Here is a 22167-nt window from a genome sequence, read left to right as displayed (position 1 = left end):
ACTCCACCCCTACATTATGCATAAAACCCTCAAAAACACAGTAACTTTTTTCCTCCTCTCCCCATGGTGAAATCACATGGGATGTGACCGTTTTCTAGCATCTTCTACTTATTGCCTGTGCTGTGCTAAAGAGGGAAAAATTTAAAAAAAATATATAAATTTAAAAAGGAGAGATCTAGAAGAAATTGTTGAAAGCAGTGAAAACAGGAGACAAAAAGAAAAGGAACTTAAAGATGGCACTACATGTAGCAAATGTACTATTATTATGATAATGATTAATCGATCTGGGAAAAATCAAAAAGCAAAGAAGCAAGAAAATGGAAACCACTTTTGAAACCAGTATACTTTCATTAATGTAATCAAAGCTTAATAACTTCTGAAAATGCATGAAGAAAACTAAGCTAAATATTTAGTAAATGTACAAAAGAGATGAATCAGTCAATCAGAGAAGTTTTCAGGACATGCTAGCACTGTCATTATTAAAAAATAAAACACTCAATTGCACAGCAAAAGCAAATACAACTTTTAATGCAGACTAGATTGGAAAATGGCTAATTAAGAATGCTATGATCATAAAATCACAGAATCACCACAGAATCATAGAATTATAAAGGCTGGAAAAGACCTTTTAAATCATGAAGCCAAACCCTCATATTAGTGACTGAAAGAAAATTCAATTATTGTTAGAATTAGAAAGGGTGTCTATTCCACATAAAATCACGCATTTTCTTTAAATGGATCTCCTTTATGTCCATTAACAAGATTTCCTTAAGAAACTTAGACAAACTGGCATTAACTCTCCATTTCTCAGGCATTTGTCATCCTAAGTACATTGCAAAACTGAAATGGAAAGCTGCAGACCCTACAGGAATCTCTTTCTGAAAACCTGTGATGAGTATCTTAACATGCTAATAATACATACAAGGAGTTCATGTTCAGATTACTTTTCTTAGTGTTTCCAAATGCACTATTACTGCAATCCTAAAAAAAAAAAAAAAAAGAGATACTTTTACTGGTAAAATGTGCACATCTTTATCATATACACATTGTACAACTCAAGAAAGTACAATCTTGAGAACAGTTTTTCATATGATTATTATTTACATAATTAATGACCCTGACAGGCAGGTGAATCATAGCACTGCCATACCTACACTAAAATGGAACTAATTTGCTCACACTGCCACTTTCCATGCTGTCTCCAGATATTTGAATTAAATATTCAGGTTACCACATATCTCTCAATGCACTCACAAAGCTTGTTAAAGGTTTTCTTTCTAATAAGTACAGTATTAGAGAACTTTGTTTATGTTGAAAAATTCCAGCACAGGTATAACCTTTACTGTTGTTGAAAATAAATTCACTCAAAAGTCCTGGAACAGAAGAATGTAATACACTGAGCATCCTTCCAGAGATATTTAAATCACATAGTTTCCAGCTCTTATATTTAAATAAATATTCAAATAATATTTTAAACTTCAAGCCTGCTAGGAAAAAGTGGGCCAGCCAGGTCCTCCTAATGTGGTAGCAAGAAATTGAATTTTTCTTCTGAATAGTAGCCAGACCAATTTCAACTCTCAAAACATACACACATACACACACACCAAAAAAAAAAAAAAAAAAAATTAAAAAAAATCCACAAGGACGACTAAGTTTGAAGATCAATCAACCAAAATTCAGCATTTAACCTGAAATTTAAGTAAATTTTAATTTTCTTTTAAATTTCTCTCATATTTTGAACTTGTAGCTTGCTTTGAAGATTAAAAAGTCTATAACAAAATCTTCCTACACATCCCCTTGCTTTGCTCCCTGCGACTATCAAGAAGAATTTCTGAACCCCTGGTATGCCATGAGTGTTCTATTCACTAAGTTCATATTCATATTCAGAACCACTCTAAGATTCAATAATTTAAAGTTCTATTTCAATAATCTTAGTAGAGTGTAAGCAGACGTTAAATAATTCGTTTGCTTCCACAAATACACTGTGTCAGCAGACAACAAAGTTTATCATCTCTCAAATAGGTATATCATGGCAAAGAAACTCTATTGGCAAATCCAGGGATGACTGTAGAGCTACTCTGGGCTCATCCCAGCCAAGATTACAGACTAGGATATGTAATCCTAGGTCTTACCTCTTGAGAATGCATCAGGTAATCACAGAATGGTATGGTATGTCTATTGACATCTGAATTTTTAATTTTCTGGTGCTTGTAATAGAGACGTTCCAAACCTAGTCAGAAGATACATTGTTAGCTGTTTCTAGAGGGCAAATGAACAGCTCTATCACTATAAACTAAGTAGCTATGCAGTGTTATAAAATAAACACTTATATACTATTATTGTCCCAGTAAATGTGTAATGGGTTAAAAAAACGGTGACAGAATTTCATAGGGTTAAACACACTATTTCCACTTTTTCCAGCAGACTTTGGAGTACAGCCCTCCTCAGACCACATGGTACTGAGCCACAGCACTATCTGGTACTTCTCGCAGCAGCTCACAGGATGAAACCAGTGAGCCACATCACAGCAAAGCTGAGATGTGAGATGAATAATGCATAGAATTTCTGAGAATGAAAGAGATTGAGAATTACTAAATGAAGAGTGAGAATGTCATTCCTTTTCACTCCAAAAGAGACAACACAGAATTCATTTCTTCCCTTTGGAAGATGTGTTTCTGAGCAATGAGAAATGAATAATGCAGGCAGAGGATCTGCCAACAAATACAGTTTCACAGCACTGCCCATGAGGATAAATGTCCTGAAAAGTCATTACTTTATTTTTTTTGCAATTAGCCAGGATGCCACTTTAGAAGATGTCGCTTTAGAAGACACTTCAGGAGAGGAGACAAAGACATCGTTCTCCTTGGTTCCTACTTTCTCCTGTGGATTAGCACTCAACTATCTCCAATGGAAGACAGGCAATCCAAAAAGATTCCAAAAAAGATTCACCTGATCTTCCATCCAACCTATGACTCTTTTACCTCTTCAATGTTGCATCAAATAACCAAGACAAACTAAGTCTAATCCTATAAAAATCATGCCATGAGGTGAAAATGGTGGATAGCCCATTGATTTTTTAAATTCTATTTACTGCTCCTTTTAAAAGCTGTCCTGAAATTCACTGTTTGTAACATGTAACCTACTTAGCTGACTGAAATTTGACACGGTGAGCCAATTCTTGCTGCTCTTCTCTTGCTCATTCCAGACATTGATCTCTGCAGGCTCTGAGTTCACTTGAGTATTCTGGGGACAATCATCCACTCTAATCACCTGCCAAGACACAGACAAAGCAATATTGAATTTGCAGGATGGCTAGCATCTCCACAGTTCCTCTGACACCACATGATGTGGCCTTTCAGAGCATCTCTGGAATGCCAATGAATGAATGCACTCCATAATGAGAAACAGATTTTTGCACATTTTTTTACAAACTGCAGAAGACACATTACTTTTGTCTAGCAAGTACTGTGGATGAAAGGTCTCACACTATCTGAAGGTATTTGAACTTTGAGACCTAATACCTTCAGAGATACTAGATTTCAAAGTTCAAGTCTAAGATTCTTTGCTGACCTGGGTATCTTATGTAAACAAACCAATCTTCAGTATTCATCTCATTAAGCAGTAGTAATTCTTTCCAGATAATGACCCTAGAAATGTCCTTACGGCTCTAGGAATAGATTTTTATTTATGAACACACAGTGTTGCAAAAGTTGTCCTATACACATACACAATCAATATGCTTTCTGCAATGTGCTAAATGTTTGATGGATTCAGAGAAAACTCTATGGGACTCTTGCAGGCAGGAGACAGCATAATGAGGTCTGTTTTACTTGAGTAGAGCTGTATATCCGATATGACCATATCCAGGGGATATGGTCACTGTATCCTAGATCACATGAAGACTCCGCAAGTTCTCCTGACAGCTGAAGGTAAGAACTGATTTACCCTTGTGAATCACCACAATACAGTACACCAAAGTCCCTGGATATCAACAAGTTCAGAACAGAAATTCCGCACATTCAAAAAAAAGTAAAATGGAAAAAAGCTAAACACACACAGGAGATACTGCAGTCTGTGTGCAGCATTTTAAAGGTATACATTTTCAATTAAACCCCACTGCAGAACTGTTCTTAAGGAATGAAAAAGACAATTTTGAGATACACAATTCTCTTGCATCTGCCCATACCGGCACCTGAAGAGGTTTTTGATTCCTCTTTCCTCTCCCAGATTTTCTGTCTCTGTTTTGCTGCTTTGCTTTTGCTTCCTCAATGTGGTGTAGCTCACAGGATCCTAGAGATTCTGCAAGAAAGAGTCAGAAAACACCTTGAAGCTACAGAGTTCATGTTTACTAAGGTAAAATCTGACAGGACTGAGAATTGGCAGATGTCTAAAGCTATATGAGAAAGAAAAGACATCCAAAGTCAGTACTCAAGCAGTTCCATACAAAATGTGCACCGTCACAAGACATAAAACAACTAAAATTATCCATCATCTCATGCTATTCATAATTAAAGCTGGAGTCTGATGTATTCTAGTGCGTGGTAAGCAGACTTGATGGTTAGCAGGGAGGTGTTTAAACTGACTATGTTTAAACTGACCACAGAAATGTATGCCCTTTCATACACCATGCACCAATCTCTGATACTGCTAATGTATCTCTATGGGATTGGGTAATACATAATGGTTCCTGCAGCTCTGTCTTTTCATTCCCAGGGCAAGAGAATTCCCCAGACTGAGCACAATCCTCCTGCCAGCTGGCTTTGTAGCACAGACATGGAAATTCCATGAGATGGGGCAGACCAGGGTGGCTGACACATAGGTGTGTTGCTGCTTGGATACCAAGCACACTTCAGCTATTCCCAACAGACAGACCCACAAGTAGAAAGTGAAAGAGTAACTCTGGACTCTCTGCTACTATCATCCACTGCATCTAATACCCCTTCTGGAAATATTTGTGTAATGTCTTGGGCTCTCCAGTAAAAGATACTGTACAGGTTTAATGTTTTATAATTACCGCCTACAGGCTTGCAGATTTTCCCTGATCTCTCTTTCTTAGGGGATGGTAAGCTGTTGCTTCTGCAGAAACTCCAGTCCCTCCAGAGAGGGCTGATCCAGGAGATGCTGCGCTTCAGCCTGTTCTGAGAGATGCTGCTGCTGTGACATGACTTGACAGAGTTGTAGGAGAAGGACTTCAAATCACTTAACTGGACATGCCTGGCAGGATTATTCTGGCGACTGTTGTCCCTGTCATAGGAGGAATGTAGGTACAGGGCTTTCTTCTTTGAATCTGAGATGAAAACTCCTTTTTCATCACCTTCAGAGAATCCCCAGTTCACATAACCACCTTCAGCTTCCTCCCTATCATCACAGGGGGATGCTGCACTTTCTTCAATATCCAGAGGTACCTGAAGATCAAGAGGACGAGCAGCTTCTGTAGCATTAATCTTTCCTGATGGCAAATGAATAACACAGTCTCTCTGGCTCCACTGATAACCTTCTGTCCCTTTTCCAAGGAAGCTGATACTGGGAAAGTTTTGCTGAACCACAATGCTACTTTGCAAGTGGTCTCTGAATGCTACATCCTTATACTTAGCAACAGTGTTCAAAAAGGACAAATTTAAGGTGACATCCTCAGAAGAAGACCCTCCCTGATGATCGGGAGGCACCAGCAAAAACTGCCCATACCTAGGAGTCGACTTAGTCTCAGAGGATACTCCAGAAGTGAGGGTGTCTGTTTCTATTTCTGCCTTTTGACAGCTGTCTTCTACCATCTTGTGACTCTCAGAGTTCAAGAGTTTGCACTCTGATGGAGACTGAGTCTTCACCAAGCTCCGTAAGAGGGAGGGTGGCATGCTGTAATAGTGGTATTTCTTGTCATACAAGCCCTCCAGGCTGCTCAAAGTCTTGGAATAGAATGCATTGCTCCAGCTATGGGGTAGCTTCCTACATGTTTGATGTTTTGTGTCAGCCAGTAAGGCTTCTTCCACCTTCAAAGTGTCTACAGCTGAAAGCACTTTCAGGATGTCCACTGTCAGGGCAGACAGGTCTTGCAAATGTCCTAGCTGGCTATCCAGGGAGAGTAAAGACTCCTTGATATAAAATACCTTCTCATGCACTTCTTTAAGTTGTTGAAACATCTCTTCCACTCTAGGTAGAAAAAGAAAGCATAACTAAAATACCAAAACATGGATCTTTACATCTGTTTGCAAGATGATGAAAGAAATCATTAATACTTTCAAAAAGTCAGTGTTTCAAACAGCCTTTTTTTTTTTAATGGTGTCTTTCATTCCCATTAATATCTGTATTTGACAAAACCCAGCCAAACTGCCAGTGAGTTTCTTAAGGAAACAGACTTTTTGCTCCAGGAGTGCCTATTTTAAAAATTGTTTTCCTACTAATACTGATTCATTGCTATAGAACTACTAAACAATTGATAGCAGGTTACATTGGCTATGGCTGCAAATGAAGTATGCTTCCTGCCAGCTGGACATCCTGCATTTTACATTTTTTGTGCAAGCATGAGAAGGAAAAGGCTCACACAAACTGCCAGGTACTCTTTAATCCTGCATTTTTTCAAATACAGGAGACTGCTGAGAAATGGGTGTTCCCAAGAACATATTTGGTATCTGGAAGCAGATTCTGTGCATCTCAGGCATTGGTTATCTTCAAGTAAAATTCAACTGCTCAAAAAAACAAAGCCTTTTTTATTATCCTCAAAACCCTAGTGAAAACTCCAGGAACTTCTCGGTCTGGAATTGCATAATTTTAACCAAATCACTGTCTTCATATTTCCTAAAGATACTCTGTGGTACTATATCACTAAGACAATGATAAGCTAGCTGCAGGCAATATGCAGTAGTCATTTCTTTCCTTTGTCACAGAGTAACTAAAATATGTAGTATTAAGCCACTGCTGAATAAAATCAAGGACCAGTGTTCCAGAACATTTTATTCATGTAAATTAATTTCTTGCTTTGATATCATACAATGTTGCAAAGAGTGCTTCACTTGCACTTCGAAAAAAATTCCTTTCCAGATCTATATTTACCCAGTAAATGAAACCTTCTTGAAGTTATCTATTCTGCAGTTTCTGAACAAAGCTATTTATTTAATTCCTTTTAGAGGTGATGCATATTTTGCTTCTGTGCTTAATTTAACACTCAGAAAATAATATTATGCTTTCTCTAGGCAAAACAAATTTGTTAGATGAAATCGGTGTTGGCATTCAGTAAGACTTTTTATACTGTTCATTTTTTTAACTCTTCCCATTAAACTTAAAGGCAGATTTGCCATTGATTTCAATAGAAAGTTAAATTAGGCCAATACGGATTGTTTTGAAACCCTTTTGGTAGGTGTGTATTGACACAGTGCAAACCAAGACATTATATTGCAAATAATGCTACAATGGTTTTCCTGTTGTTTCTGTAAACAGTTATACTCAATCACAAGCAATACTCTCACAGTGAAGCTACACTACTAAGATTTTAAATACAATTACATATTGTATGCTGTTCTCTGGCTTACATTTTTAATGCTGCCTGGTCTGTACAAGTGAAACTGAGCAACACCTCAATGTACCCCTTTAACATGTACACATTGCACACATTTGAGGATGTGATTCTGTCAGCAAGGCTTCCCAGACAGATCTGGATCCATACACCTCAAACAGATGCAGATACAGAAATAGACACATTTCCACTAAATTAACAAGGCCCTTGCATGTTCACAGTGGCTATAGCCAGCTCCAAAACCATTAACTTATCAAAGTCTCTTTATATGAAAAATTTATACAAAGAACAGAAACATGCATTAAAACACACCTTTCTGTGGTCGAACGGATCCTTTCACTACCACTGGAACTCAGGTTTTCATTCTTTTCATGAAAATACTCTTCTACACATTGTTCCTCAAAGTCATGGAGCTTCTTTAACTCCTCATCACTCAGGTAGAGCTCTGAACAAAAGAGGTAGGAATCAGGATGAAGCATGCTAATAATTTCAATTTTTTATGAGTATGCATGAGGGAAAAAAAAGGAAAAAATTTGTCAAAAAACTTGTTTATACTCCCTCCCTTGACAAGAATGAATCAGTCCTAATTGCATGAATTTGGGCTTGAATATAAAGACTCAAATACATGAAAATGTGGGATTTTGTCTTTCCTAACACAGGGAACAAAACCACACAGATAAAAATTCTACTACACTCCCCTTTAAAGCTTCAAAGGGGAAGCTTTAAAGGAGAGTGTACTGGAATTATATGAATGGAACATAAGTGAATGGCTGCTCAAAAGAGGAATTTTTTCACAAACTTTTTCCTTTATTTTGTTATACATCTGTCACTCACAAGACTTAAGATATGAATATGTAAACCTTACAAAAATTTCACTGCAGTTTGGCCCAGGCATTCATCTAGAGCTTGTCATCTACAACAATTACAGTTCTTTCAGGTGCTCAAAACTGCAAAGCTTTTTTGGTTTTTTTCCATCGAATTGGCTAATATACCCATATGTATAAAACATTCAGATATCCTTAATAAAAGTTCATATGTATAAAATATTAAGATCTTCCATCCCAAGATTATTGAGGGGAAAAACATTCAGAAGTTTGAATTTCTATAAATTGAACAGCTCTTGGTGTTATTGCTCTAACACACCAAGACTTTTGAGAAAACAGCTCCATTACAAGGCAGTATAATGACATGCACATGGTGGATATCTGCTCTGTTTCAAACTTCACATTTTCCAAGCTCTACTTTTCAGTCCCTTTTTATGTACCAAAGTCCTCACTGTACTTGCTAGAGAGGTGCCTGTTCATAGCAACAAGACTATTGCCCACAGTGTTCTGGGGTTCCCTTTCTCACTCCTAATGAGATTTGATCACCTTCCTGGGCACTTTTCTCCCCTATCTGACCTGTGTTCCTTCCTCCAAAATTTTGCTCAATATCTTGGTATTGAATTTCCACAGAGTGGCTCTGGGTACTCATGAAAACCAATTAATTATAACAGCACCAAAACTAAAGTAAGTGAGTGCTGTCAAGCTTAAGTGTATAGAAGTGGTGCCCAGAGGTGCCTAAACAGAAAAGAATTCTCCTTCTGAGAGTAATGTAAGGAAACCATGAGGCCTCCTCTGTGCAAGGATTTTTAGATGTGTTAAGCAGAGTTACATTTGCCCTTTAGCCTAATGCTCTGTACAAGACACCCTCTATGCTATGCCACCAACATTTGCTGTGCTTGCACATAAAATAAGCAGTGGCACTTCAAAGGCAGGCTGGTGTCATGATGGGGGAGCTAAACCAAGGAGCAGCAGTACAGCAGTTCAGAATTGATTAGGTAAGTCTGTTTTTGAGCTCTCTAACTACTGGTTAGAGCATGCCAGCTATCTTCAGAGATTCCTGTTCAGCAGAGAAAATTCTAAGTGAAGCATAACCCATGCAGGGTCTGCCCACCTCTATTCCAAGACATGAAAGGTGTACATTGCATCAAAAAGGATGAGGCTGTATAATACTATGTATGTATGCTTACCAATGTTTTTTTAGATATTTTTACTGTCACCTCTTCCCCATTTCCCTGCCTCTCATCCATCAGCAAGCCCTAGTACTGAGTATGCATTTCAATCTCAGCATTTTAAAGTCACCTTCCCACAACAGCTCAGGCTGCTCCTGGCAGAGCTGGTGACAGTGGGACATGAAACTGGCATCACCTTAAGGAGGCATTGAGAAGGACCTGGCATGAAGAAGTTCAGGCTGGAAGAAGTGAAGAGGGTAAGGTGCAGTGACAAAAAACCTGTGCACAAAGGGATGGTAGCACCTAGGAGGTGGGATGCTCCTACACTCTCTCCCTCTGCATCTGCCATTGCTGCATCTCCTATACCTTTGGGCTCTGAAGCTACTTTCCCCAGGTAATGATAAGGGAATTATTGATATTTTCATAGCAAGCTTACAGAAATTTGTACCTTTGGCACTGCTTAATTTCTTTTAAAATAGGAAATTATTTAGTTCCTACAGACTAAGTTGCTGTCTCTTTATTTCAGCTCAGATTTGTGAGGTATCTTGACTGATGCACAGTACATAGCACAGCAACTGCCAAATACAAAGCAAAGCATTCCCTTTTTATTTTTGTTTTTTTTTAAACTCAACTCCACAGAGGATGAGAGAGATGATGAACTATTTATTTTGGTTCCCATCTTACTCAGTCCAACATCGCCTTCCTCTTGGTCCAGCTCATTTGGGGGCTGGTGGTGGAAGATGCATTTCATCAGAAGCCCAATGTGACTCAGGAGGATGAATGGTGGAGGCAGCCATGGCTTCTCACGGTAGGTCATGACATAGCGGTAACGGTTGTACTTCCAGAGCTTGTTTGATATGGATTTCAGATCAAAATAAACATTGCTGAGGAGAGAGCCACAGAGAGAGAGAGGGGAAGGAGGGTAAAACACTCCTGTGAGGAATACTCCAAATACAGTACAAGACACTTGTCTACAGATCTAATCTGACACTGGTCCCATTCCTCCAGTGAGGTAAATCAGCTTAGCAACTCTCATTTAACAAAGCAGCAGCAGCATGTGCCTGCAGCTAGTGCACTGAGAATGAGATCTTCAAAGCTGCCTAACAGATTTGGAGACCCAATTCCCATTCACATTAATGGGAGTTGGGCAAAAGTTGCCACTGACATGACTTTGAAATCCCAGTTGTACTATTTAAATTTTAATTTATACCTAACTGAGAATTCAGCATTGCTTGCCTTTGGACTGGATTAAAAGTAGGTGTCACACTAAGGGAAGACTGTAATAAAATAATTTTGTGCAGTCTCCCTAAAAATAAATTTGCTGCAGTTACATGAGCCATTCTTCTGCAAAATACTCACTGGAGCTGTGAAATTATTAAATATGGCTGCACTGAATAATTTTCTGTGTCTACTATGATGGACCCAAGCACAGAAAAGAAATGTGGTTTTTTGTGCTGTCCTTTCAGGTGTACTGTCATTCTACACACCCAGCCTATCATCACAAAAGCATCAACTTTCCTATTGAGAGCATAATTAAATATATTTTTCATACCCACCCACTTCTGGTCCCCCTTCTGGAACAATCAATTCACTATGCAGAAGGTTTTACCATATCATCATTACTGAAGTTTTAATTCCATAAATAATTTAAATAACAATTTCACACATGTAAAGTAATACATAGTGTATAAAAATTAATTGATTCGCTGATACAATTTCAGGAAAGAGATTTTTTATTGAAAGTAGAATGAGTTTTGATAAGTCAAGTTTTTTTGTATAGTAATTACTTATTTTGTCAATTTGAATTATTTTTAACCTACAGCTGATTTTTTCCTCCCTAGAAATGCTAGAACTAAAGGAAAAAATTAAGAACTTCTTGGGTTAGGCTGCAATTTACTAATATTTTATAGAACTTGATCCACTACAAGGGGTTCATGTTAAAATGTGAAGGGTTAGAATTACTATAAAGACCATGCTAAATTACTATATATTACTATAGAATTAGTATAAAGACCCTTTCTGCTGTGGCAGCATACATTAAAAGGCAAATTGTTGGAAACACTACAGTTAGATTTCAGTCTAAAACATATGAGATTGCATTAAGTAAGAATTTTCAAATTATTTCCTAAAGAAAAAGCATATTCCTACAGTCATTATCCTCTTCGCTTGAACACCTGCCACTTATCTGCCAGTTTAAAACTTGGCTTACGCTATGATTAATGTTATATGAGCTCTTAGCACAACAAATACAACTTTTAGGAAGGGAAAATTACTTCACAGATGAATCAATGTTGGGTTGTTTTGCTAACTGCAATTGTCTGCTCTCACAGAGTCAGATTCCTTTTAAGTAGCAAAAGAGTTTATCTGTCTTTACACTACCCCTTTCCTTGCACCATCTTGCTAGCGCCATTCCTTCCCTTATTTGACTTACCTCTATGGCAGATGGGGTACAACCACCCCCATCAATATGCCCTTGCTGGGGCATTTTCAGTGAAAATCTTTTATCAAGTGTTGGCAGAACATACATTAGTTGCTTTTGCAGCAATATACCAAGGTACCTACTTAAAGAATGCAATGAGCAAGTTGACCATGATGATGTACTGCACAAAAAGGTAGACAGCTTGCAGGAATGGTGTGAGAAAGGAGCCAGGAGGACAGTCTTCATCGGTTTCACAAACTGGAAATGAAGGACATACAGAACATGGCTGGCACAGAAATGAGAGCAAAGCACAACAATGGCCTGTGCTTCTCATTTGTCTAGCAAGAAACAGAATAGTCCTCACTAATTTCACAGAGATGCATCACTAAATTGCCAAATTCAAGGTCAACCTCCACCTAAAGGAGAACTGAGACCTCTACATGCTACTACCACCCTAGTCACCATTGTTCAGAAGATGCAGACACCACTTCATACAGATCAGTTCTTATGCCAGTCATTCTACTTTTTGTTAAGGAGAAATATGATGCAGCTGAAATGTATTTGAGGGATGGCTTTTACCCGAGTGAGCTGAAATCCAAATCTTTGATCCTTAAGGCAGGAGCATTACTCTGCTGTGAAAACAATACAGCTCAAAGGCTGCTTTATCTGTACTGGAGTACAGAGCTTCACACACAACTTGAAACCACATTAACTCATGTGAAAAAGGATATATGGCTATGAAAACTTGTGACGTAAAGCAACAAATAGTGGAAATTAGGGAATCCTTTTTAATGTTTTTAAATTGTCAAAATAAATACTTTCCGATCTTTTGGATTTCTAATCAAATTTGACTCTTTTGAGGAAACTTTGAAACATACTCATAAAGCAGCAGCCCTAAATTCAGGACATATTCTGCAGGATAAAGAGTCACTAGAGAAATCATAGCTTGATTTGGGAATTGTCAAATTTCTAAAGATTTAGAATTATTAAGTAATTAAATGAATTAAACTGGGAAACTTAACAGTGTGTTTTCATTAAAATAATTTTACTTTATATAACCAAAATATGTGTCACTGTTTCAGCAGGAATAATGGATGCAACATGGTAGATTAATGAATTGAGTCTATGCTGAACTATGTACATCAAATACATATTTCTATTTGCATGCCTACTTTTTTATTTTAGGACTGTTTTATTTATATCTTCAGGCAGTAGCATGAGAGTGCCTTACATCTGTAATGCTTAAATATCTCTGGAGTTCCTGGTTCCTCTCTCTTACTGAAACAAGGTCAAAGCCATAATCAAGACACACAATCTTTCCTATTTACATTCATTGGTTGTATTTACCTATGGGCACATGGTTTATCTGTTTAAGAATGGAACCAGGTAAATTATTTCTCCTTTTTTTTCCTCCTTTATTCTTTCCTCCTTAAAGGCAGTTTTATAGTCTTTTCTCCAAGAAATCAGCAGCTTTGGATTTATTTAATTGAAAATTTGTTTCACTAGTAGATCCCCTGACCAGGAAGTATCTTAGTATTAGTTCCTATGTGTTTTGCCCTGATATTTGCAATATATTTAATTTGAAACACTAAATTTGAAGGGGTTAGAGTTTAATCTTTATTTTTAACAAAGAAACTCATATTTTCAACTTCATTCATGCAGTATTACTTATTACTGACATACATATACTAGAGTCAGAATTGTTTAAGAAAGAACAGACTCAGCAGGTAGTCAAAACTCAAGAGACCAAGGGAGACATGCATCTTCAAATACTTAATTGAGGCTGTTGAGCTATATTCTGAAGATTACCTACCATCTATTTCTCCAGCATAGACTTCACCAAACATCATCCAGTAGGGCTGAAATACAATATCTCGCGCCAGTGTCCAAGAAGGGGGCTCCTCTGGTGAAAGAATTGCCTTTCGTGACACCCCAAAACTCAGCAGGACTATGGCCATCATAATCACAATATAGAACATGTTTCCTGTCTGGAAGAAATGTTTGTGTAAAAGAATTAGTTGTGCTAATTGTATGGAAAAGACACATTCATTTTAGGGAAGAGTATCAACTGCTGTTTTTATAAATCAGCATACAAAACCAGGGGTAATAATCTAATATGCTAGAGGACATGAAAATATTTTACTTCTATGACTTGGACTACATAAGCATTTTATAGATGTTAAAATCACCCTAGCGAAAAAAAGCCACAAGTCCTGCTTGCTTCACATTTTCCTCTTTGATCTTAAGCAAGATATAAAAAATGCAGAGAACCTTACAACAGTGATTTTGCTCAGTGGCACTTGTTTCAATCCGAGAGCACGGAACAGCAGTGAAAATTATTTTCCTCCTAAACAATTACCATGAAAGACAGACTATAAAAGTATTAAGAGAGAGTTCACGGTAACTGAGGCAAATTACAGTAGGAATCTTCATATGTCCCCCAAGACTAGGCAATAGTTCAGTAGCAGTTCTTACAGCAAAAATGAAACAAAATTAACTTTGATTTCACAGAAACTTTGCCAGATACACTGGGATATAATTCTTTGAATCAAAAAGTAGAATAATAATGAAACAACTTCCAAGGATTAGGGAAATAACCTGTCACAGTGAGCCCATCTCCAAGAGGCAGTGACTTTTCTTTCTCCTGTTACCAAGCTAGATCAGCCAATTAGCTCAAATGCAACCCTTCTCTAAGGAATGAAGTGAAAATGGATTCTGTGAACAAACCCACATATACAATAAATTAAAGTGTTATCTGATTATGGTCAACTCACAAACAGAAAAAAATATCTGTATTTTCAAATAACACATTCACTGTGAATTATTAGAAGACTTCTCCTTTTCTGTCACCTCTGAGCTTTACACATTACTGAAGGTAGATGCCTTAATTGCAGAAATATTGCTCCAAAGCACGGTACTTACCATTTTCCCAATCATTGTCAGGTATGGGCCAGCATGCTGATTCACAGCAAACAGATCAAGGAGCCGAGTATACCAAAATATAATATCCAAGCAGTAAAGGAGCCTCCCTGCAGTTTGAACAGGGGGGTTGGACCAGCGTAAACCAAAACCAATCATAAACAGGATGATAGCTACAGAATCAGTAAAATTCCAGTATTCATAAATCCACACCTTCACCTTTTGGCGGAATTTTCTAGGTTCTGAGATAAATACCTGGATATAATTGGGGGAAAAACACCATTAAAAACACCATAAAATGCCATTAAAATCATATATACATTATTTAACCATTTCTGTCTGAATTATTTCATGCTATTTGGAAATGTATCCTTTCCCCCCCCTTTTCTAATTTTTTTTCTTTTGTCTTAGACCCATTTACCGCATATTGCCAGTTACCATCAATTGAGGTTTTTACTTAATCTACAGTGTCATATTGCTCAAGTATGTCACATCAAAGGGGATAGCTCTTCCTGAAGAAAAGGATCCTGAACCTGAATCCATTCATTAAAGGGTACATATCTCACTGGAAGAGAGCAGCCAGGAAAGAACTGTTATGTACACGTATTATTAGAAATTAATAAGCATTTTCTAAAGGGATGGTCATGCCCTGCAATGGCCTTTTCATTAACCCCTAAGTTATGGAAAGTATCAGCCTAACCTTGCCACTGGGAAAATAATTAATGCCTTTTATTTCAGACCAAAAATATAAAGAAAGACCCTTGCATTCTGCCAAGGACAGGTTTAAAAAAAGGAGTGCTGCCAACTAGCAAGGTAAAGAATGAAATATTCACTCCTTGAACTGTAGGGTGCCCCAAAGGGATTTTAAGCTTCACTGAGCAAGCGTGTGAAGTGGAATCCTTGAGAGGAGGCAAAAAAACGTTTGCACAATGCCACAAGTCAGGCCAATTATACAGCTCTATGTGAGATCATACTGATAAGTACCAAGCAAAGGAGAGATTTTGAAACATTATGCCCTAATCTTGCAAGAATTTATGCATACGAACACATTAATGTAAACAAGTGATCTAGACTAAGTCACATGAGTAACTAGTTGCAGAGCCTAAGGCTTTAACAATTATTTGATACAATCTAGAGAAACAGAGGTTTGCAGCTATATATAACAAGGCCCTCAGCAGTTAAGCAGCTGCATGGCTGAAACAGTGTCCTACAAAGTCTTTGCCAACAGATGAGAAGGAGAATATAGACAAAGAAAATCAAGTAAAGGCATCAATTTCAAAGTGTCCAACTAATGATATTGGAAATGATACAGCTGTTGTTTCTGCTGTCACACCATCAAGATGGTGCAACAGCACAGCAGTGATTTCAAAAGTGCTTACTATTTTACATTTAACATTTTTCTCAGTTAGGAGATTCTGGAGTAAATATGTTCAGTTCTATCTCATGCTGACACAAAAATCTGAAGTGCATCCAAGTTTTGAAATATTCCCAGTATTTTTACTGTCCCTTGAAATCCTTAATTTCTCTGGTATTGATTTCTTAATCTTCTGAGTGATCTGTATTTGCAGCATCCTTTGCTCAGAACTGTGGCTGGCTTTTTGTGACTAGCTTTATTCCTCCAAAAGTACAGCATTACAGCATTTCAAAAGTCATACAAAAGACAATTCACATTACTATTATTTACTATGTGCTGATTCTACAGTGAAGGCCTGTCAGAGCAGATATAATAATTGAGGAAATACATAGCAGCATTTGACCCTAAAATCAGCTATGGAGTGCAAGTTGTGTTCAGATGCTGGGGTCTAATCACCTGCAAATAGTTGCAATCATTTTGATTGGAATATCATTTTTTTTGTGCTAAATAAATCCAGCACTAAAAGTTGATTATGTTTTTTTTCCAAGAGCATTTATAGAAGGTTGGTTAGACTTGAGGGAGAGCCATAGATTGTTCTATGCAAAATATCTATTAATTTGTAACAAGTTCTCACTCAGATTAAATATCTAACGACAAATTTTGTTACTAGAAGTCTAATGGTCCATTCAAGAAAATTAAGGACCAGGTGCCTACATCAAGGTTCCAAATCTCAATTCAGCAGTCAACTACACACTACCTACCAGCTCTACAGAGAAATGTATAGAATTATGGCCAAAATTTAAGATGCATTTTCAAGGCCCAAGAACTGGTCTTCAAATAAAAGATTTGTAATAAATAAATTTCCTGTATAATTCTCTATAAAAGTAATGTAGCATTTAGCATTCTTCTAAGAGGTATTCCCTGGTTTATAATAAAGATGAGAAGTGTGAATAGAAAAAACTTACCTCCCTGCCTTTTTCAATAGCAGTAGTTAAAATATAAATGATAACAAGCCACTCTTGCATGCTTGGTCTTGGTTCCATCTTCACTAACACAGTGTAAGTAAAGAGCATGAGGAATGCCAGGTATGACATCTGCAAAACACATAGTGTACAATCCATACACACCTCAAACAAATTTCTGCAAACATAACAGCTGATTGGCCTCACTATAAGTACTCAGACTACTAGGACGCTGTCACATTTTTGAGTCCAGAATCTTTATTTCAGTTCTCCAAAGTTTTGTTTTGTTTTGCTTTGTTTTTATGGGCTTCTCCTTAAACAACATCAGAAATTGGTACTTTAGAGATGAAGAAATAGGCAGGAGTAGAAGATGAACAATTGCAGCATATGTTCATCTTCATAAAAGAGATAGATTATTTTATCTTGGATGTTGGACTGGATGGTCTCCAGAGGTCCCTTCCAACACCAACTGTTTTGTGATCTGTACACCATTCCTTGAATGCAAGGCCAGCCTTATGCTTTTATCCCAGCCTTCTCTAGGGAAAAGTAACCACACTCAAAGTTATTATAAGTCTGGTTAATCAGTGCCTTCCAAAACACAAGATTAATATCAGGTGGAAAACACATTTCAGATTTACAAGTACATGCTAAAAACGTGTCCAACATAATAGGTTACAACCCATAGAAACACCTAATTAAAAGTTTGTGTGCATGGTGATCTGACCTAATGAGCAGCCTGATCTTAAACACTCTGAGCTCTACTGACACAGAGTTACTAAAAAGCATTTATTTAATAAATGCATATTTCCTATAGGAAATTATCTCCTATAGATAAATATTTGCTTTTCCAGAGACAGTTCTTAAAGAAAAACAACACAAATATCTGTAAAGTATTAAAGGTGCAGAAGGTTATCTTCAAATCTCTCTCAACCTTTGCAACTGATCACTGTAAAAACCTGTGCTTGAGATTTTCTTTAGTTCCCTATAATTTTTTCTGGATCTTGGATTTTGTTGGAGTGTTTTGGTTTTTTGTTTTGTTGGGGGTTTTTTGTTTGTTTGTTTGGGGTTTTTTTGTGGGTTTTTTTGGTTTTTTTTTAAGTTCAGTTGCATGATTTTAGCAGAATATTGATACTTAATAGTCAGAGAAACATTCAAATAGCTTCCCACCTACTAAGTGACTGCAAACCCATGCTAGAAAAAGTAAAAGCAGAATTAAGTGGCATTTGAAGGACCAAAGGAGGGATTTGTCAATCCAAGTTCTAGAATGATGACTAACCGTGTGAAACCAGAATTTGACAATTGGTGCATTGTAGAACTCATAGATTTTTCTAGTTCCAGACAGGTTTCCTTGTCTGCCATCTGCGTGGCTTTCATCAGACTTCTGAACAGCCTTTTCCACATCATAACCCTTCTTTAAAAGAAAATAGCATTTTAAAAGTAAGAAACAATGGTCTATAAATGCAGAGATAGTATTGTTTCAGAGGGAGGACAGACACAAATGTCTAAACTTTGTTCTGAATACACCAAGTATTACAGTGCTTTGGTTTTGTTTGGTTACAACCTTCTTGTTTGCAATAAACAGTATGCACTGTGTGAAAGACGCTCTATAAGGCACAGCTACACTGTGCGTATATTTTTTAAATAGTGTTTTGTATAAGAGTATTTAAGGAAAATTAGTAGCCTGGACTTTTGCCAAAGAGTAACAGATAAAATCAAAAGTTATTGTTAAGCAGAACATGTGTAAGCACATTTCTAATCTGCCTCGAGGAGGGCTGCTCCCTTCCTGCACTAACAAGACGTGTGAGGTTGGGAAGAACTTTCTCATTAAGGTCAGAATAGAAGTGACAGCCAGGACAAATGAAGTAACTTGTACCAAGTTCACTTAAGTCCATATCCAAACTAGGGACCTAACCCATACTTCTGGAGAGAACTGCCTCCAGCCATTTCATTCCACCTGATGAGCATCTTCTCACTCCTCAGAACTGCACTGTGGTAAACAAACAGACTCTGGCACACAAATAACTGATCCTCACAGACTAACCAAAGTATCTTTAGAGCTGATTGGGCTCTGTTCCCCATGATACCACAACTGGTGGAAGTCTTGAGACTGAGGCACATGAGACATTTCTGCCTTGCTTTTAAACTCCAGCATCAGTATGGTGGGAGGCAGGAGAATACTCATAATGACCTAAAAAGAGAGCCACAAGATTAATTAAGCAGTGATAGCATAAACCTGAGGCCACAGTCAGCTACGCCTGGTACCAGCACAAAACCAGTGCAATCCCACTGGCTGGGGAAGGAGTCACTGGTGCCGGGAATCTGTATCACAGTCTGACAGCCTCTGAAGATTTGTGTTGCTTTTGGCTTATTTGCAGATTCAAAGAGTGTCATTGTATCTGGGGATGTTTTCAGTACTGCTCCCTGTGTCTGGAAAGCAGTATTTTTTGAGGGTCAGTGTCAGAAAGCATAGAAAGTTCAAAACTTCCAGGCTTCAGGGTTCCAACACCTTCCCACCAGCCACTCTGCCAGGGAACAGGCAATGTGGGGAAGCAAGAGCAGGTGTGTAAGGACTGAAAAGTGCTGAGAGAATGGGAAGAGCAACAAAAGACTCCTTCCTCCTAATGTCATCCCATACATGCTTTTTGCAAAGAAATAAAACAGAAACAAGTACTATTTTCCCTCCCTCCCTTGCTTTTGTTTCCCAGATATTCACCTTCCAACATAGGCTTAAGCACAGTTGTCTGAAGCTGCACTAGTCATGTTCATAACCCAAAAAACCCCATATATTAAGCATCTAAAGAGCACCCAAATTCTCATAAAAAAACCCAGACCAGTGGTACCTTAAACCAGGAGTTTTTCCGCATCTTCAGGCGTCCCATCCACATGTCAGTCAGCAGCATTTGTGTGCACGTGTGGGACACAAAGGGCCGCAGCCCCACAGACACTGCCAGCTTTAAGCAAGTTGAGTTGCTCCAGTTTTTCAGTTCATAGGTCAGCAACTTCATGGCCATCTGCTCATTTTGTTTGAACGCTTTGTCCAGCACATCTAAGGCAAGCTGCCCAAATTCCCTAAAGCAGAAAGGAATTAACAGTCCTTAAAACAGGGGTCAGCCCAAACTCAGAGTTACTGCTGAAAAGAGGTTGCTCTAAGTAGTACTCTGGTAATGAAAATTCAGCTACCAATCTCAGTAAGCATGCCTTCTCCCATTTTTCTCATTGCTTTATTGATATACTTAGTGAAAAAAAAATGGGGTGTAAATCTAACTAATCCTAAGCAAAATGTCTAGGGCCATCCTGTTTTGTCAATTTTTTGTTTTGTTCTTAGTCTCACTCAGCGATCAAAATGGACCCTACAAAGTTCTTTGTATTTGCTTCAACCAACAAATTTATCACCACTGTGGGCAAGTATTGCAGCCAGTTGCAAAAGTCTCTTCCCTTGGACTGACTTTAAAACACCTCGGCAGAGAAGACTCTTATAGGAAGGTACATACCATCCTTCAAATTAGGATTTGGAGCTGCATACAAAAGAACAAAGTACAATTTATTGCTGAACCTGAATCTTAAGCATGAAATCTACAAAGCAGAAAATATATTACTAACAAGAAAAATTAACAGAAAACACTAAATGAAAATTACAAACTCAAAGAAAATCCTTGGTCTGATTCCTTTTTCATTAAATCAGGTATTTCACTTTCCACTTAGTCATACACAGAGCAGGATTTGAGCACTGATTTTTGTTTGCTCATTACTACTTTTAATAGATTTGAACAGTCCAACACATATGTGCCATATGGCTTTTTAACAAATCGAACTGGAAGAGAAGCTGCAAGGGAAATTTCAGCCTTTCACTGGACCATTTAGCAAATAATGAGGTATACATTACTCACCTATACTCCAAATATGCATCTAGGTAATATACAAATAGGTTTCCTTTAATTCTCCACTACACTACACACCAGTACATTGATCCATTATATCAATAGTGAGTATCTGAAAGCACTTTTTTAATATTCCATAGTCCATGGCATCACTAACATTACCTACTCTTAGGGGATTAGGGCAGTATCTAGCCATTCTCAGCACCAGAGAACTTCAACTGAAATGAAGGGAGAACTCATACTTTGAATACTTCTTGAGTTCTTCTGAAGTGTCATCCACCATGTTGCTCTGTTTAGCTTCATGTGCCATTGCTCTGTACAATTTACAAGCAACAACAGCTTTGACCATGGCTTCTTCTCCATGCTGCCAGAAGAACATAGCCATCTTTTGTCTTTTCATTAATACTGCCCAAACCAGGAGGTCATTATAGGGGTAGATGAAGCCAGTTGACTCATAATTCTCTGCATAGTTTATATCCTCTTTTGATTTCTTCTTATACTTTGGGAAAGGGCTGGATCTTTCCTATAAATTTGTTAAAAAAAAAGGGGAAAAAAAAATAAGATCCCATTGAGCGGCTAAGGTTCTAAAACTGCATGCAAATCTGAATTGCAAGTAGCAAGCTGTTTGATAACTATATACATTTAAGCCATAAACCACAGCTATGACCATATTCAGATTACCAATGTTAAGAAGCTGATAACATTAACAAAGGAGAAATACACCTTGCTCTGCAACCATGCTTCTTATAACTTCCCTTTCCATAGTGTTGGGCACTCCCCAAACCCCATGATACCCAATGCTTTTACTCTCTTTTTTATATGTGTCATGATAGAAGAAAAGGAAACAGACTGAAATAAACACCTTAGATACTTAAAGATTATTTTTGCTGTCTGTCACACTTGTAATGTAAACTTGCTATACATTCATATTTGGGTATTTCTTGGTGAAAGGTACAGGAAAAGAAGTCTTACTGATATAAGTGACGAAGTCTCAGTGCTATCATGAGTTCATTTTGGCTCTGACTAATGCCAACTCAGCTATTTAAATGCATTTTACTTTATGTTTTGTCAGACAAATGGATGGATGGGTGGATGGGTGGATGGATGGATGGATGGATGGATGGATGGATGGATG

The 22167-nt window shown here is 37.7% G+C and overlaps 1 protein-coding gene across 1 annotated transcript in view; it reads right to left on the bottom strand.

The window, feature by feature from the left end:
- Positions 1-22167, bottom strand: part of TRPM6 (transient receptor potential cation channel subfamily M member 6) — a 67413-nt gene that overhangs the window by 20634 nt on the left and 24612 nt on the right. The window contains exons 16-30 of the mRNA XM_062513864.1: positions 21275-21555; positions 19995-20223; positions 19196-19342; positions 18431-18565; positions 17158-17286; positions 14842-15093; positions 13733-13907; positions 12063-12177; positions 10185-10384; positions 7820-7952; positions 5015-6147; positions 4187-4299; positions 3144-3270; positions 2133-2230; positions 923-981 (exon numbers count right to left, since the gene is read on the bottom strand). Coding sequence (XP_062369848.1) covers positions 923-981; positions 2133-2230; positions 3144-3270; positions 4187-4299; positions 5015-6147; positions 7820-7952; positions 10185-10384; positions 12063-12177; positions 13733-13907; positions 14842-15093; positions 17158-17286; positions 18431-18565; positions 19196-19342; positions 19995-20223; positions 21275-21555 — 3326 coding nt within the window. The remainder of the gene's footprint in view (positions 1-922; positions 982-2132; positions 2231-3143; positions 3271-4186; positions 4300-5014; positions 6148-7819; positions 7953-10184; positions 10385-12062; positions 12178-13732; positions 13908-14841; positions 15094-17157; positions 17287-18430; positions 18566-19195; positions 19343-19994; positions 20224-21274; positions 21556-22167) is intronic.

This window comes from Cinclus cinclus, chromosome Z, assembly GCF_963662255.1.
Source record: "Cinclus cinclus chromosome Z, bCinCin1.1, whole genome shotgun sequence".
NCBI lineage: Eukaryota > Metazoa > Chordata > Aves > Passeriformes > Cinclidae > Cinclus > Cinclus cinclus.
This window is presented reverse-complemented; position numbering and strand designations above follow the sequence as displayed.